General features: G+C 40.3%; 1 protein-coding gene across 6 annotated transcripts in view; it reads left to right on the forward strand.

Annotated features, from left to right (window-relative positions):
• Positions 1-18638, forward strand: part of LOC146583848 (multiple epidermal growth factor-like domains protein 11) — a 238881-nt gene that overhangs the window by 159481 nt on the left and 60762 nt on the right. For all 6 annotated transcript variants that reach the window (XR_014892832.1, XM_085278281.1, XM_085278287.1 and 3 more), the window contains exons 10-11: positions 15510-15722; positions 15951-16125. Coding sequence is in view for 5 of the 6 variants with exons in the window: in XM_085278281.1 (XP_085134407.1) it covers positions 15510-15722; positions 15951-16125 (388 nt within the window). In the remaining variant the exon portion in view is untranslated. The remainder of the gene's footprint in view (positions 1-15509; positions 15723-15950; positions 16126-18638) is intronic.

Genomic DNA, 18638 nt, shown 5'->3' on the forward strand with positions numbered 1-18638 from the left:
CTGTAAAACTTTCTTTGCTCAGCTATATTCGTGAGAATACTCGCTATCTGAGGAGGAAACAGAAGCTTTCTTTAAGAATATTCACCTTCCAGTTCATTCTCCAGAACACGTAAAATCCTGAGATTCTCTGAGAACTGCATTATGCCCTCGAACTTACCAACAAAGGTCGTTTATCAGGTATTGATGGAAAACCTCCTGAGTTATATTTGACACTTTTAGAAATGCTGGAGGAGTGTGGTAATTACCGACCCATTTACTTAATAAATGCAGTTGTTAAACTATATGCCAAAATATTAGCTGCATGCCTTGAGACAGTGCTGGGCAAACTGCTTCACAGTGATCAAACAGGCTTTACAAAAGGAAGATTGTCTTCTGACAACATAATGTTATCGGTGAGTCCAGAAGGTCCCAGTCTCAGACTGGACTTTTCTTCTTTGATGCTTCTTTGTGTTTGATCGATTGGAGTGGAAATATTTATGGAAAGGTCCCAAATTTATTAAGATGATAAAAATGTATATGCTAACCCTTCAGCTAGTATCTGCATTAGAGTTTTCCTCATCTATATTTAGTATACTCTGGTGGAACAAGACGGGGATGCTCACTCTCACTACTTATTTTAATTGCTCCATACAAACCTTAGAACTCCCCCCCCCCCCCCCCCCCCCCCCACTTTGTACTGTAGGATATACACCATATTTCATTATACCCTGATGAAACCTTAGTATACATATTGGCTTTTCAGTTGTCCTTGTCCACACTGTTGAACATCATAGGTACTTTTGGCAAACTGTCAGGTTGTAAAATCAACCTCACACAATCTGCCCCTATGTTGCTTAATTCAGACTCTCAATATCCAATTAGATGTCAACATTGTGCAACTATTTATATAAATATCATATATATATATATATATATATATATATATATATATATATATATATATATATACATAATATAAATTATTTAGGTATTCAAATAGTGTCCTCTGTAGCTTCTACTTTTAAGAACAATTACTCTACTATTTAAAAAAATAGAAAAGTTCAGTGCTTCCTTTACCTCCCCGAGTTGATTACTGGAAAAAACTTGACTCTTTGTTTAAGTAATTTATATGGAATAACAGCTGTTCACATATAGAGTGGACAGTGCTACAAAAAAAAAAAAAGGCCTGCATTTGTATAGCGCTTTACTAGTCCCTAAGGACCCCAAAGCGCACACTCAGTCATCCACCCATTCACGGCAAGCTACATTGTAGCCACAGCCGCCCTGGGGCGCACTGACAGATGCAAGGCTACCGGACACTGGCGCCACCGGGCCCTCTGACCACCACCAGTAGGCAACGGGTGAAGTGTCTTACCCAAGGACACAACAACTGAGACTGTCGGAGCTCGAACCGGCAACCTTACAATTACAAGACGAACTGCCAACTCTTGAGCCACGATCGCCCCAAACAAAGACTAGAAGGAGGTTGGTTAGTACCAAAATCCAAACTATATCATTGGTCTTTTACCATACAGCACATTAGACATTGGTTGGATCCAGATCCCCCATGGTTGGAAACTGAAAAACATCTTGTAACTCCAATGAGACCGCACGATTTTCTTTTCTCAGGGTTATCATTGGGCCCATCATTTCATTATCATTTAAGATTTAAGATTTTAAGAGTACAACAATCTCAGTTTTATCTGAATGTAGAAGCAGAAACCTTGAGGTCATTCAACTCTTTATGTCTTAAAGACATAAAGCTTAGCTAATTGGTTTGTGTTATCTGGCTTCATGGACAAATAAAGTTGGGTATCATCTGTATAGCAGTAAAAGTGTATGCTGTGTTTTCTAATGATCCTGCCTAAAGGAATCAAGTTTAATGTAAACAGAATTGGTCCCAGCACAAAACTATGCTGAACTCTATAATTAACCTGAGTGTTTAAACAGGACAATTTATTTACAGGAACAAATTGGTGTCTAATAGATAGATATGGTTCAGCCCACTGCATTGCAGTACCTTTAATACCCATAGCATGTTCTAATCATTGTATTAAAATATTATGCTGCAGTGAGATGTAGCAGGACAAGCACAGAAATGACTTTTGAGTCAACTGAGTCTAATAATAGATTAAATTGTGTTAAGGCTGTCATTTTTAGTATCTAGATGGATGTTGAAATCACCCAGATGAGTAAGGCCCAGATGGACAATAGATAACAGCAAATAAAACTGTTTTTGAGTTGTCCAGCTACCTGTCAGGCTTTCAAATGAACTAAAACTTTCTGCATCTTTGGTTGGGTTATAAGCTGCAGAGGAAGATTGCTGTCATTAACATAATCATCCTGCTGTGAACAGGTTTCTGTAAGGCAGAGGAAATCGATTTATTGATTAATTATTAACTCGTGTACTAAGACGGAGAGAGAGAGAATGTTTAATAAACAGCATTTCACTGCTTTACTCTTTGGTGTAGTTGTGGATAATTATTGTTCTTTCTTTGTGATTTTTTTATTTTTAAAATGTTTTTTGGTAACTTTTGGTGGTCTAGGAGCAGACCCAGTCTCTTAGACAGCCAGCAATTTAAGGAGAACATGCAGCTAAACATGTCACTTCTGGTCCAATTGGTGGGGGACGGGTACCAGAGAAAACTACAGAGTCAGACATTGGTTTAGTAATGTTACACACCAATTTACTTTAGTGATCTCTGATTGAAGTAACTGGGTGTCATTAATTATATTTCATTACAATAATAATAATTCCATGCTGTTCCACTTATCCTTGGCAGGGTCGCAGGGTGGCTGGAGCCTATCCCAGGTACCATAGGGCGAGAGGCAGGATACGCCCTGTCGCAGGGTTAACACGTAGAAAGAGACAACCATTCACATTCACACCTATGGACAATTTAGAATCATTACTTAACCGAACCCCACATATCTTTAGACTGTGGGAGAAAGCCGGAGCATCTGGAGAGAACCCACAAAAACACATGGAGAACATGCAAACTCCACACAGAAAGGCCCAGGTAAGGTGGTGAAGTTGAACTAGGACTTTCTTGATCTGATGCAATAGTGCTAATCACCGTACCACCACTCAGCAACATACCCAAGTGGTGAAAAAAAAGCATCTACAGCAGATGAATGGAATCTGAAAGTCGTGTCGTTAAGAAATTGAAATTGATCTACCATCTGTAATAAATGCAGCAAGGACCTGATAGAAGCCTTTTGACCGATACATCTGGCCTTTCAGTTTGTTTGTTGAAGCCTCATCAGAAATGAGGCTTCCAAATGGAACAGTGGCTGGCAAGAATCCATTCTTCAGGAAGAAAACAGAGAGAAAGGGCTGAGGTATGCCAAATTACACAAGGACTGGACTGAAAATCAGTTGCAACAAATCTTATTGATGATGAATCAATGATGAATCTAAAGCTGAAATTCTTGGTGCAGAGCATCTTCAGTATGTGCAGAAAGTCAGGAAACACTACAAGAAAGGTCTCTACAGTCATCTGTAAAACGTAGTGGAGGCTCTGGCATAGCTTGCGGTTAGTCAATTGTGTCAATGACAATGGTTCTATACAAACTGCCAATGTCATAAAAGCAAATCTAGATTGAAAAACACACAAAATACTCCAGCCAGTCTTCGACTGATCTCCCCACATCGCGGACTTTAATATTAATAGAACAGTGTTGGATCAGAACGGAAAAAAAGAAAAAGACAACATCTTAAGAAGAGCTTGGGAAGATTTGTCGAGAAACCTGTAGGTCTATTTCCAAAGACTGCTTTTCACTAGCTGGGCCCACTTCCTCATTTGGGGTTTGATAGCATTTTAATTCAATTTAATGTTATTTATACAGCAGCAAATCACAACAAAGGTCGCCTCAAAGTGCTTTATATTGTAAGGTAGACCCGACAATAATACATACAGAGAAAAACCCAACAATCATATCACCCCCTATGAGCAGCACTTTGGCGACAGTGGGAAGGAAAAACTCCCTTTTAACAGGAAGAAAGGTTTTCTTTGTCTGAATTTCTACGAACATTATTGCTAAGGATTGTCTTATTGCATTGGAGTCACACTGGGTTAAATATGTACACTTGGGTTTTAAGGGGTATTTATTATTTTCTTCTTTTTTTGGGGTTGTATGGAAGCCCCAAACGCAATTTCATTGTTCTTGACAATGACAATAAATAAATAAATACTAAATACTAAATACTAAAGAAACCTCCGGCAGAACCAGGCTCAGGGAGGGGCGGGGCCATCTGTTGTGATTAGTTGGGGTGAGAGAAGGAAGACAGGATAAAGACATGCTGTGGAAGAGAGAATGAACAGCTTAGTGAACTGGGGGAACACATATAGATGAGAACCGGAAGGAGTGCGTTTGGAGGTGTGGTCCTGCTCCTGAAATTTAGATATTAATCTCCAAAGAGACATTACAAGAAAGCTCGCCTAAGAGAATTCAGGCTGTGTCATAGTTTTTTCATATGAAGTATTGATTTTCAAGCTTTATAGAATTATAAAAACTGTGCCTTATATACTCTAGTTCTATGTACACTACCAGTTAAAAGTTTGGACACACCTTCTCATTAAATGTTTTTTATTTATTTTCATGATTATTGACATTGTGGATTCTCAGTGAAGGCATCAAAACTATGAATGAACACATGGAATTATGAAGTAACCAAAAAAGTGAAATAACTCAAAACATGTTTTAGATTCTTCAAAATAGCCGCCCTTTGCTTCGATTACTTTGATTTTGCAGACTGACTGTCATTTCATAATATGAATTCTAACAGTTGTTAAATAGAGCTGTCAGCTAACTCAAACTGACTTCTGTACAGCACAACTGATGGTCCCAACCCCATTAAGAAGGCAAGATATTCCACAAATGAGCTGTGACAAGCCACACCTGTGACGTGAAAACCATTTCAGGTGACTACCGGTACATCATGAAGCTCACTGGGAGAAGGCCGAGGGTTTGCAGCTCTTTCAGCAAAGCAAAGGGCGGCTAGAGTTATATATCTTTTCTTTGCTACATAATTCCATAAATCTTTTTTCACATAGTTTGTATCTACAATGTAGAAAGCAGTAAAAAAAAAAGACAGAAAGAAAAACCATTAAATGAGAAAGTGTGTCAAAACGTTTGACTGGTAGTGTATGTTTGCAATTTCAATAAATTACTGCACCTACTTCCCATTTTCCAGGAAAAATATAACGAAATAGGGGGTGGCTAAAGACTTTTGGACTGTACTCTCTGTTTTTTGAATTTTACATTTGTACATTTTAAAAGAGGTGTTTTATTCTTTGACTTCTGTGCTAAGGGCAGTTTGCTTATCCATAATAAACACCACATTCAAACATAAGTGTACATGTCACCAGGGAACCTTGGGCTGCAGATCAATGATTGATTTTGTAAATTTATCATCAGATCTGCAGCCACATGTTCTGGACCTCCAGGTGAAGAGAGAAGCAGAGCTATCAACTGATCATCACTTAGTAATGAGTTTGATTAGGTGGCAGGAGAGGTTGCTGGACTGTCCTTCAACAGAGGAAGGTTGAGAACATTGAGTCTAAATGGACTATATTATGCACCTCAATTGCTGGAGTGGTTGTGTGAAGTTGTCTGCAAGGTGGTCAGTGGTCATGACAAAATAAACCTGAACCAGATGGTGGAAACCATCAGGTTGGATATGCCAGGGAGCTGAAGAGGAGAATAAGCCTGTTAGTTGGACCTCTAATATCCACAATCAGGAGATTGTGGATATTAGAGGTTAATTGGGAATTTGTCCAATCAGTCTACATGTGTTTTTTAAAGTTTGATCAAATACCAAAGAGGTGTTAGGTCCGTTTTTGTGGCCTAGCCGTTTCCTGTACAACCATTACGAAAGATTGGTCTAAATTGCTGGTAATAAGTAAGACTAGTTCTTGGTGGGTGTTGGATTCTGCCGGGGCTGGCCTTTGTTACCGATTCTGGAGTGCATAGCAAGTGGAGGAGTTTAAATATCTTGGGGTCTTCTTCGTGAGTGAAGGAGTGGGGATCTGAAGGATTGGTGGAGTGACAGCAGTGGGACAAATGCTATACCAGTGAAGAGAGAGCTGAATAATGGGTGGTGACTGAAATTTCCTATGCAGGCTAGACTGCATATGGCTAGACTTAGCCATAGAGATAGAATAGGGAGCTTGGTATTTGGGAGGGACTTGTTGGGCTACTACTCCTCCACATCAAAAGGAGCCAGCTGAGGTGGTTCAGGCATGGGAGAAACTGGGAGAAAGCCCCAGGCCAGACCCAGGATGCTGGAGAAGTTACATCTGGAAAATGGAGGAGGTGGCCAGCAAAGGAACGTTGAGAAGTCTCTGCTTAGACTGCTGCCCACATGATCTGGACCTGGATAAACAACAGAAGATGGATGTTTGAATGTATGTATGGAGGATAACATTTTCCCAGAGAAAATGGTATGGATGACCTCCCTGTGGGGTGGTATTCATAGGATGAGACAATTTTGGAATGGAGCACAAATGGGAACTTACTTAGTTGCATTCTGTAATTAACAGCCAGTAATTTACCAACAGCAAACTCTACTGAGCATTTTCTTTTGCTGCTTTTGATACTTTCAAAAGAAATGAACAAGAATTTTTGAACATTTTACCTTCAAAATGGAATTAATGAAATGAACAGCCCTATTCAGGTTCTCTGACTTAGCTAATCCTGTATTTTCGGTATGGAATATATCGTTCCCTCAGTTATTGTGAGGTCAGCCTCAGAAGATGTTCCTGCCACCATGATTTGCAGTTGAGATGGTGTTTTTGCAGTGTGTGTAAAACTATAGTGCACCCAATGACTAATAGATTGTAGAACACTTCTGGTAGAAACATCCTGAAATAAATGTTTTTACATATGATTTTAACAACATTTTAAAAGTTGGACTGTCAAGAACCGAAGTTCAACACACACAAGCTGGACCCAGGAGCAGAACACACACACAGCGGTACGAGAGAAAAAAATAAACTTTATTATAACTGAGAGTGTCCCGGGAGAGTAGAAGGGAGAAAACGCACGGAACCAGAGAAACCGAGGGACCGGGAGAAGAATCGCGCAGGAAACGCCGAGAGCGGGACCGTGGGAGGCTGAAACAGAAAAAGAAAAAAGGATTATTGGGGTGCGGGTAAACCGGCAGCATACGAGGGGAGGTAGTGTACGCGTCTTACGATGATAGCGGGGCCAAGGGAACCGGAGGGAGGGGTGAGGGTCCGTGGGGAGAAGCTCCAGAAAGGGCGAGGGGGCTGGGGCTGATTGTGATCCAAATTCCGGACAGGCAGGTGGACAGGCTGGTGGCTCAAACACGCCGAGCTGTGATCTGAGTATACAAGGCAGAGTTAGTGTTAGTTCACACGGATAGGTTTACATAAGGGCTTTCCCGCAGGTGTACGTTACCGCTGAAGGACGACTACGGACTGGCGTGGAGCAGCAGGCTGGGCAGGATTAAATGGTCCACCTGGTGATCGCCTGGGATGGGATGCAGGTGTGGAGTCAGCGGCCACGCCCACGGGAGTGGGCATCCCATCAGCACCTCAGACGCCGGGCCGCGGACCATGACATGGACAGCTTGTTTTACAGAGGACAAAAATGATCAAAGTTTAGCAGGCAGTTCCCATGGTTACCTCACTGCATAAGCCATCACTTGTGCAACTGTGTATATATTTTTTTGTCTTTTACAAAGTGAGAGGTGCAGTGTAAGGGTGTGAAAGTAAGAGCAGGGCTGGCTTCCCATCATGCTGCTTTTATCATTATTATTAGAGGACTTTTTTGTGATAATTATCAAGACTGTTTTATTTCTCAGCCATTTTTGCCACGTTTACTTTTTCCTGAGAAATCATAACCAAAACAATCCTTGCTCTTCCATCAGCTGTCACCGGTTCCCAAACCAAAACTAAAACTCTGTGTCAGAGCCCGAAAACACTATCAGTATTCACAGTGACAGAACGAGCTGCCTGCACTTGAAACTGATGTTTATTGCTGCAGTTTTAGTTTAGAAAACCACACTGATTCATAAAATCCAAAAATAGATTGTGGGTTCAATTCAGTTGTATTTACAGTATATAGCGCCAAATCACAACATCAGTCACCCAAAGGTGCTTTATAGTGGAAGGTAGAGACCTTACAATGATACCCTACCAAGAAACCTATAGTGGCCTTTAAAAAGAAATGAACAAAAGGCAACACGATATCATAAGTTGCAAACACACACAATGATTTCTAATTGCACATTAGTTATGAGGTGTCTACGACGTGATTCCAGCGTTTGAGCTGTGATTTTTGTTTCTGTGCTGTCTGCGCAGTGAGGGCAAAATAATACTGATATAAAAAAATGAAGTCAGTGGTAAGAAATTACTCCACATAGTGTAAATTAGAAAATACTTGTGCAATTTCTGCCTTTATCCACTTGCTCCCAAATACTCAGACTGCTACACTTTTCCACGTTTGTTTAAGCACAATCACCACAAGAGGCACATTTGAACAACAAGTCATTTTAAATAGTTTTCTTCTTTATTAGCGTCATAATTTCTGAGTCTGTTATTTGAAAAAGACTTTTTGCACCCTCATCTGCCGTTGGTCAGCTCTGAATCGTTCCCACTCGTTATTTCTGCTTTAATTATCCTTTCTCTCCTGCTTCCACCCTGTCCGTCTTTCTTTCCCTCTCACCCTCTCTGTCATTACTCTCAATTGAGCCAAATTACCTCCATTCATTTAGGCCCCAGACAGGTGAATTAGCCTACATGGAATAATTCCTAGATTGAGTTCTCTCCCAGCCATTCCACGTTCTAATGGAATTAGCCAAGATAACAGTCCTGAGGAAGTCGGCATGATTTAAACGTGACACTAAACAGAAATCCTCACTGAGCCATTTTAATTGAGTGATTTGTCTGTTTCTTAATGGTTTCAACTTGTAGACGTGTTAAGAATGATGCAGCAGGTCTAAATTCAGCCTTGACTCGGCTTATAGAATTTTCTATACAGTTCACTCTTATTAGAGTCCATTCAGTTACTTTGAAAGATTCACCTTGAGCGCACCACTCAGGGTCTTATGATGAAGTTTGTTGACCTTCGTATGGTGTGAGTGATTCTGATGTTGGAGCTCTGAACACTCTCTTTGAGAGTAGTGCCATTCAGTTTTTATTTATATTAGTAAAAGCCAGACTGACAATTCTTTGCTTAAGTTATAACTCAGGGTATAGTGAGTATTCTGGACATTATTATTCTAAACAACAATTTAATTACTTTATGGCTGTTAATCTCTTAATATCCACCAGTTCACCAGCAACCTGTCTTGGACGGCATTGTTATTTCTGTTGCATTAACATTCAACCTTTTTTGTAGAATTTTGCAGAAAAAGTGCAATGCCAAAACTATTGTATGGCACCTCATCTGAAAGCTATATCCTGTAGTTTGTGAATGTTAGTATTTAGCAAATGATTAAAAGGAAACCCTACAAACCTGCAGAGGAAACACTGGACTTTTAAGTGTTCTTTTTCTAGCTCAGAATCATTGCAAAAATATAAAACTGCAGTGCAAATGTATAAATTTGAACTTTAAATGTATAAAATATTAAAACTTAGTTTGGACTACAAATCAATTTGGGGTTTCCATCAATGTACCAAGTTGTGCCTTTTCTCGAGACTACAGTAGCTGAGCATCTGCCGTAGTTCTTGGATATTCATCAGCACTTCTATGCAAAACTGAGACAAAGCACTGAACACTTGAAAGCACGAACATGAAAGCACGCCATCTTTAGCTAGCAGGTTATGAGGTCTGTCTCCAGTACTGTACAGCTGTCCTGCTAGAACATCATGTGTTCATATTTATAGTTATAGAGTAAATATAAATAAATATAAATATATAGAGTATATTTATAGTTATTAAATATAAGGTTTTTGGTTTAATTAACAACTCTCTAAAACAGAATGCAATAAAACCGTTTGTAAAGGGAGGCTTTATTACAGGGGTGTCGTATTCAGACTGCGATACTTGTAGCTTCATACATATAAAAACTGCTAAAAGATTGAGTCTGCAAATCTATTTAAATACTGTTTAAAGTGTTCTTACCTTCAACAGTGTATCATAGGCTACGTTCACACTGCAGGCGAAAGCGCATCAAATCCGATGTTTTTGACCCTGTGCGACCCATATCCGATCATGGTATGACAGTGTGAACGGCACAAATCCGATATTTTCAAATCCGATCTGGGTCACTTTCGTATGTGGTCCTGAATCCGATACATATCCGATGTTTCAGAAAGCGACTGCTGTGTGAAAGGTCAGGTCGCATTAAATCCGTCTTTTACGTCACTGACACAAGACAGACGCCAATTATCAGCGCCGGGGAAGCGCCCGAGAAGACATCGCGAACGCTTCCTGGCCATCCCGTGTAGATATCAGTGAAACTGTTGGGAAGACAATGTTGGAGAAACGTGAACATTTTATTTGTTCTGTATAATCTGCAGATTCTGACAGAAATCTGCAGCTATCCTTTGAAGCACCGCTCCTCTCTTAAACAGCAATAAGGATCATTATTAGGTTATTTACATTATTATGTAAATAACAAAATAACTTAAAGCAAAAATTGGGAAACGTGAAGACCGAAGTCTTTATATTAAGGGCCATCGGTCAAACAATACTGTTTGCTCTGGGTCTAAACAGAGCGTGTTGTGTGTGACATCTTCTTTTGCGCATGCGGGCCGCTTTGAGCGTTCACACTAGAGCGCGTTTGTTGTCGCATTTTATTTGTAGTGTGAACACGCTGACAAAAAAATCGGATTTGATCAAAAAATCAGAATTGAGCATTAAGACCTGCAGTGTGAACGTAGCCTTAGTTAGAATACCTGGCTTTTTTTCCCCCAGAAGGTTTTGTGCACCATTATTTTAAATTCCGAGATACTTGATCTTTTGTCCAGACTTTTTACTAGTTGCTTGTAATATACTCCTATTCAATTACACACTGAAGAACATGAGAAACATGGAAGTTAACTATTAAGAGCAACTGGAGTTCACTTCCTTTCTCAAGGTTTATAAAAGCAGACATACTTTTATAGACCTTGTGAAAGGCTTTTAGAATCATAAGAAGAGTTTCCCCTGCCATAATCACATACAGTAATCATTTATTGAAAGTTGAGACTATAAAGCAGAGTTGTAGTGATTACATCTGAGACAGCGTTTTCGACTTGATCCATTTTGATATTATACAAAAAGCTGTGTGCTTAACTCTATATCTTATACCCTTATCCATCCTTTAAACCAGGCCTTCCCAAAGTGTGGGGCCCGCCCCCTAGGGGGGCGCAGAGCCATTGCAGGGAGGGCGCGGTATGAAAAGGGGGGAAAAAAACAAAACACTTGGACACTGCTAGCACAGGGCACCCACAGAAATGCAAAGTAGGAGATGAAGCATCGCTGAATATGTTTCCAAACCAACTTCATTCTAAGACAAAGACTAGAAAATATGATGAAGCAAATCTTCCCTTTGGCTTCACCTGCACAGGTGCTGAGGTAGGTCTCCCTGCAGGGTTGGTTTTCCCTCCGTCAGGAGCAGCGCTGGGCTCTTCAAATCACGGAATACAACTCTTCACTTGCACTGATGACAGCTATAGCTGAAACGTATTCATGTCGCTTAAAAGTAAACACTCAGTGAGTGCTGGCGTTTTGTTTGTTTAAAGCAGTGGTTCCCAAACTGTTTTTGCTGGGCCCCCCTTTGTTTTACAAGAAAAATCTTCGCCCCCCCGTCTGCGCATGGACAAACAGTATCCCACATTCTTGATTTTTAGTTCACAAACACTTCTTGTAATGACTAATGCTACAGGTATAGCTCTAAAGAATATAGCATCATAGGCAGTGTAGTCTGTGCTGCAGGGAGAATGGACTGCCATACACGTTATGTGTCTGTGAGCGCGAGGAGGGAGAAAAAGGAAAAGTACGAGTTGTCATCGAGCAAAAACGGGAGCTGGAACTAGGGCTGGGCTATAGCATACCGTTCACGGCAATACCGGTGTAATTTTGGGCAACGATAAGAAAATGAAATATGGCGATAGAATATGGGTAAAACATGCATGCGCAGTGCCTATGTTTACATACACACAAGGCAGCGACGCAGAAAGAGAAGAGCGAGAGCGGATCGTTGAATGAAACGGATGAACCAGAACTGGTTTGTAAAAATGCTGCAGCTTCAGTGGTGTGGAACTGGTTTGGCTTTCATCCGTCAGATACACAACAAAGCACAATTTTTGGTAGCGCATGCTAGCGGGCCGTCGTTATTACCGTGTTGTATGGAAAATACGGCACACTTAAAATCAATCCTTTGAATTTTCTGAAAGTCGACAGAGCCCCTTATAATCCCGTGTGCCTTATGTATGAACTCTGGTTGTGTTTACTGACCTCGAAACGGTTTTATGTGCACGGCGCTCGAAAATCTGTCAAATGTTTTACTACGACTTTGCTAAGCTACGAAGCCGCACCGCTCGATGGATTGTCGGAGCATTACGGCTATCGTAGGCAGGAGCCTCGCGGAGTGATACGTACTGCACCTCAACATGATATTACCGTATTGTGTGTGTGTAACCTCTTTTTAAGTTTTGTGGATATTATACATGGTTATGCTGAGGATATGTCGGCCAGTTTCCACTGGAAATGCCTTTTGGTTAAACTGTCAGCGAGGAATTTGCACTGTTACATTTTATATAACTTTAATGGACATAAAAAACAGCTGCTTGTTTAAGTGAAAATACACTGATGTTTTTTTTTGCACTAATAAAGTTGTGGAGTTGTAAAGTATTTTGTCTAGTGTCAGTTATATCGTCAGTTATATCGTTATCGCAAATTTTCAAATGTATATTGGGATAAATATTTTTGGTCATATCGCCCTGCTCTAGCTGGAAGCATGTAAATATAATAATAACCACTGCAGCCAAGAAGAGAGCCTGACGAGCCCAGTTGTAAGTAAGCTATTAAGACTCGACTGTACACCGTGTTCGTGTTTTCCTCCGAAACAATAAGTTCCGTTGGAGCAGCCTTTCAACGCCTCTCTCTGTCTCTCGCAAGAAAAGTTGACCCAGACAACAGAGTAAAGCTATTTTTCGGCTACGAACCGACACGAACCCGACGTATTAGTCAGAGGTCCCTTTACTACGGTTCGGAGTCGCGGCCCTTCAGTAACAGTAATAAATCACAGCAATAGTACATTCACGTTGTTGTAAAAAGCACGATAATATATTAAGTAATCCAAAGTATTCTGAATACGTTACAGATTACATTTTGGGGCATGTAATCTGTAATGGAATACATTTTAAAAGTAACCTTCCCAACACTGGTCATCAGTGCAAGTCAACAGTTGTATTCACTAATTTAAAAGGTTGCAATCACAGAGTGGTGCTTGTGAGTAGTAAAAAAAAAAATTAAAATGATTGAATTACAAGTTTTGCAGCTCTCCATATATTTGTGTAAATATGTAAAAATGATAAACACAAGTGTGTGAAGCTTAATCTTTTTTCCTATACATTTTCACACTTTAGTTTTCAGGTTCTCACATTTTGCTCCGTATTTACTTTCATATTGTTCCTCCTCGAGTGCTGCCACAGCCTGAGATGAACTGGAGGCTTTAGTGCTGGCCAGAAAACCAGGAGCTCCACGTGTATTAACAAGGAATTTAGAAGGTCGCCCATCGTTGTTGTGTATGGTGATATATGATGATACAGCTGTAGTGTAATTAAAAAGGAGAGGTGGGTCACTGCGTAGTGCAGGGGTCCCCAACTCCAGGCCTCGAGTCCTGCAGTTATTAGATGTGTCCGTGATCCAACACAGCTGATTTAAATGGCTAAATGACCTCCTCAACATGTCTTGAAGTTCTCCAGAGGTCTGGTAATGAACTAATCATTTGATTCAGGTGTGCTGACCCAGGGTGAGATCTAAAACCTGCAGGACACCAGCCCTCGAGGCCTTGAGTTGGGGAAGCCTGGCGTAGTGTAACAGCTGCCGTTGTAATGCAGTGTATTGCCGCATGGTGGCGCCTCCTATCTCATGACTCCCTTGTCACTCCCTTTTTGTTCTTCTTCGCACTCTCTCTGTAATGGATTCTTCCGTGTACACAGACTAGTGAGCTCTCAAGTAAGGTGTGGTAGAGGTAGCACATGAATGGCCCTGCCAACCGGAGTTATGCACAAAGTTATGACTTCCAGTTCTTGAAGATAATTTTTTTAGCGATGCGTGAGGCAGTAACAACTATGTTTGATTTATGTGCTTCCATTTATGTGCTTATGTCACCTAACATGAACAGTTTAGGTGTGGCAACTAAACCGTGTGGAAAGGTCTTCACATATCCTCCGACAGGCCCTCGTAGGCGTACAAGACCATACAGCGTGCACATAGTTTTCAGTGGGTGTTTGCAGTGTGTGCATATGTCTGAGTGTGTGAGGCCCATTTGGAACATCCTTTGTCCTGTATATTGTGTTCTATGGAGAGTTCTGCATGTTGTAAGTTGCTGTATTAGGATCAGACGTTTTGATATGGGTTGATGGAAAGATCTTGCTCCCGTTTTGCAGTTTTATGGGAAATGGAATCACCAATTTTACACATTTTATATGTGTTTGATAACCATTTAGGGGTAGAGATATTTTAAATATTTTGTTGCCCATGTAGACATTTGAGTTCAGTTTACTGGGGTAAATCATTTTTGTGGGCTGGACTTCAAATCAGAGATCTTTACTTGTCCACAGAGAGCTTGTTTTAGGTTCAGCCATGGGCCGTCTAACAAGCTTGATTCGATCCATTCTGAGTCATACAGCGATCTGTTGGCTAAAAAGTAGAGATACAAATTTGGTCATTCTAGACCTTTGTGTTTTGGTTTTTGTGAAGTTTTTAAACTAATTTGTTATTGTGGAGGTTTGCTGAGTGAGGCAGAATAAAAATAGTTCAAAGGGTCGACAATCCAGTGTTTTTCTTCAAAACTGTGGTCTAGTGCGTTGTATTTAAAGTGCAGAACAGTTGCAGTCTCTTATCCATGTGCTCTAATGTGTTATCTTTAGACAATTATTTTTTTCAAAATGTACAGAGAGCACATAATTTAACAATACACGACTCGGATTAATAATAATGGAAATAATGATTTGTGATGAAATTCAGTGCAATAGAAAACTAGCTTTCTTTGCAGAATTACACTGAAAATATTTTGGCTCTTATTCTGGTCCCAGGTTATTTTCCTACCGGGAACCAAGGGGAAGTTGTCTAAACAGCTATGGTTACCTTTTCCCAAATACCAGCTCAACATTTTGCAGAAAAACGGGGTGTTTACTCAAGGATTGTATTCCAACTCGATTTATTATCTCTGAATTGTGTCTTTCCAGGTAACAAAGTTGATTAGAAGTAATAGAAGTCCCAAATGCTGCAGTAATAACTGTTTCTTTCACTCTAACTTGTAAACAGAAAAATCCCAGGCACCTTTAGAAGAGAGGCTTAGAATGTTGGAAAATAACTCCTCCGTGTTTTTTAAACCAACCCAGATGCCAGGATGAATGCCCAGTTGGCACTTATGGGCCACAGTGTGCTCACAAGTGTGACTGCCAGAACAGAGCCAAATGCTACCACATCAACGGCGCCTGCCTTTGTAACGAAGGCTTCAAGGGGCCTAGCTGTCAGGATCGTTTCTGTCCCACTGGCCTGTATGGACTCATCTGTGACAAATACTGCCCCTGCATACACACAAACACACTCAGGTACTGGATCATTGCTCAGGCTTTCTTACTGTACAACACTTCAGTAGAATAGAATGTTTGAATTACTGTATCTAGTTAAAGTGGAGTTGATATTTTGTTTCACATATTTCTGCTTTTCCCACTAAACCTACTATAAAAGTAACTTTGTGTCGAGGGTGGTCAAAATGGGAGAACTACAAAACAATATACACACTGCAAAAAAACCTTCTAATCTTCCTGCTCTTTCAGCTGTCACCCTCTGTCAGGAGAGTGCACCTGTGCTGCGGGATGGACTGGGCTTTACTGTGACGAGACCTGCCCACCAGGTTACTACGGTGAGGGCTGCAGAGAGCTGTGTGTTTGTGCTAATGGAGCCTACTGTGATGGCATCACTGGAGCTTGTATCTGTGCACCAGGATACATAGTAAGTGCAAAAGATTTCTGTGGCTTAACACCAACACTTTCCTTTTCCCCCAGTCCAGTTATTGGAATTTTATTGGTTCTTTTTGTTTTGTCTCACTCTAAACTTGCCAAATATAGATTATGGGATTATGGGAAGATTTAACACTGAGTATTTTTAAAGCAAACTATTATCTTCAAACTATCTACAAGCTAGAGGGAGCCCACAGAAAAGGATGAGCCAGCTGCCTTGCTTCTTGCCTAACTGTATTGTGCTATGGAAACAAATAGACGACTCGTCTCTCAAAGCAAATACTTTGATTCTTCTCTAAGCTGCTCGTTCTACCATTTCACCTGTGTGTTTTTAATTGATTCATTCTAAGTTCATGAGAATGCCTCAATTTGCTGGACAATGTAATTGCACACAAATCAATATATATTTGAGAAGATCATTTATTTTCTATTAAAGAGCCACAATTCATGTGTTTATCATTTTTGGAATACTCTGTGCAGAGATTGCAAGAAAACAGCATTTTTTTATTTTGTAAAACGTTTTATTTTGTATTTTCAAACATTTGCTGTTTGTTTTACAATCAAAACTGTATATCATATCATATCATATTATATTATATTACATTACATTATCGGATGATACAACACGTGGACAGCATAGAGTGAAATTCAGTTTTCACCACCACCCATTCTATTCCACAGTCTTAAGAGAAGCATAATGTCTTTGATCAGAGCATGCAGCTATTCACTAAAACTTGCCTAATTAACATCCTCCACATCTGTCAGAACTTTTAAGTTTAAGTGCATTGCATCAGCCATAGGTCTATTCATAAGAAAAAAGCACAGGCTCAGAGGCTTTAACGGCAAGAAATCAAAAGGATTTCCTCAGAAAGAATTGCACATGTAAATGAGGTTCCTAGTATTATTTAACCTGAAGACAGGTTAAAAATAATGAACAACTTCCACCTGGTTGAGGAGAGGGTATTTACAGCCAGTGTGTGCAGAAGATGCACAGAGAAGGCGTAGGACATCCTCTAACAACTGGTGCTGTTGACTCTGCAGGTTTAGACACTGAGCTAATGTGGCTCGCAAAGCAGAAAGGCTAATGCAGGTGCAACTCGTACGATGTTTGACAAAGAGAGCACGAGTGTCAGGATGGTACAAAAGTATGTGGAGTTTCTGCCTATATGTAACAGTGAGAGTACCTTAAAGGTTTGCATGCAGTAATATTTAAAATCTCTTGTTGATTTGTCTGTAACTAGTGCAGATGTATGCGCCGTTTTATTAAGCAGGTCTTGTTCCCATTTTGATGAGTAAGTTTAGGTGAAGTTTAGTTTGCCTTCTAATCTTACATCATATTTAGAAAGCTTTGGTTGCTCTGAATTATCAATGCTAATTGCCAGTTGTACAAAGTAAATTAGCATTTGTCCATGAAGTCAGTCCAGCATTTTGGTCAGTGGTTGGACGTAGCGTTTCATAAATAAAGTTGGCATGGCCGTAAACTTACAAGATGGACCCAAAGCTGTGCCACTGTCTATAAAGCTGTGAGACCTATACTTGCTCCAATGATGTGGTTGTCCAATAATGTCTTTCCAGTTACACTAAGTGAGTTATAGTAATGCTTAAGATGAAACCCTCATTATCCTATAAGAGATCTTACCTTGGTGTGTCCTGTTTGGATCTTTGGTCTTTCAATGCTGTCTGTTATTGTCAGCTCACAGAGGCAAGAACCAAATCAAACAGTCACATCAAGGCTGATCGTCTGTATCAGCAGTTTCATTGGCGTCTGTTCCATGAGCTGTTTTTCTATAATTTAATACATAAGTGTTGACAGAAGACCTTTGACACACCTTTTATTATATCGATGCTTATACTACAACCATAACTGAAGATGAATGCCAAATTAAGATCTTTACAAAACCCAACCAAAACACAATAAACACACATGAACACAAAACAGATGGTGTCTGTTTGATTTTCACAGAAATTTAAAACTAAAACATCTCCAGTTACTTTACACAAAACTCCACTGATTCCCCAAACAGAGACAAACTCTTCAGTGTTACACACCATTTCATAATAAACGAATTCTGCTTTTAAACGTGCACCTACTATCCCCTTGAACGTAATTTCAGAATTAACTGATCCTGCCCCTTCATTTTGTTCCTCCTTGTGAGCCATGTACTCATCTTAGCTTGACCTATTGAAAAATTAATTAAGCAAACCTTTCACCGCTGCACCACAGAGTACTTTGGACCCAGGATAAAGAGACTCTCCTCTAAAACAATCCTAAGCCCAGGAAGCCACTGTCACAGCAAAGAAAAGAGGCCAGCAGGCCTGGGACAGCCAAGCCACAGGCGCTGCAGTGTTTCCTTGGTCCGACAGAAAAGACTGTGGCTCCCCGTTCTTGGATCTTTACAGGGAGTGCAGAATTATTAGGCAAATGAGTATTTTGTCCACATCATCCTCTTCATGCATGTTGTCTTACTCCAAGCTGTATAGGCTCGAAAGCCTACTACCAATTAA

This window comes from Mchenga conophoros, linkage group LG1 (genome assembly GCF_057382185.1).
Source record: "Mchenga conophoros isolate Kocher_MC1m ecotype Shallow Benthic linkage group LG1, M_conophoros_male_GT1.1, whole genome shotgun sequence".
Taxonomy (NCBI): domain Eukaryota; kingdom Metazoa; phylum Chordata; class Actinopteri; order Cichliformes; family Cichlidae; genus Mchenga; species Mchenga conophoros.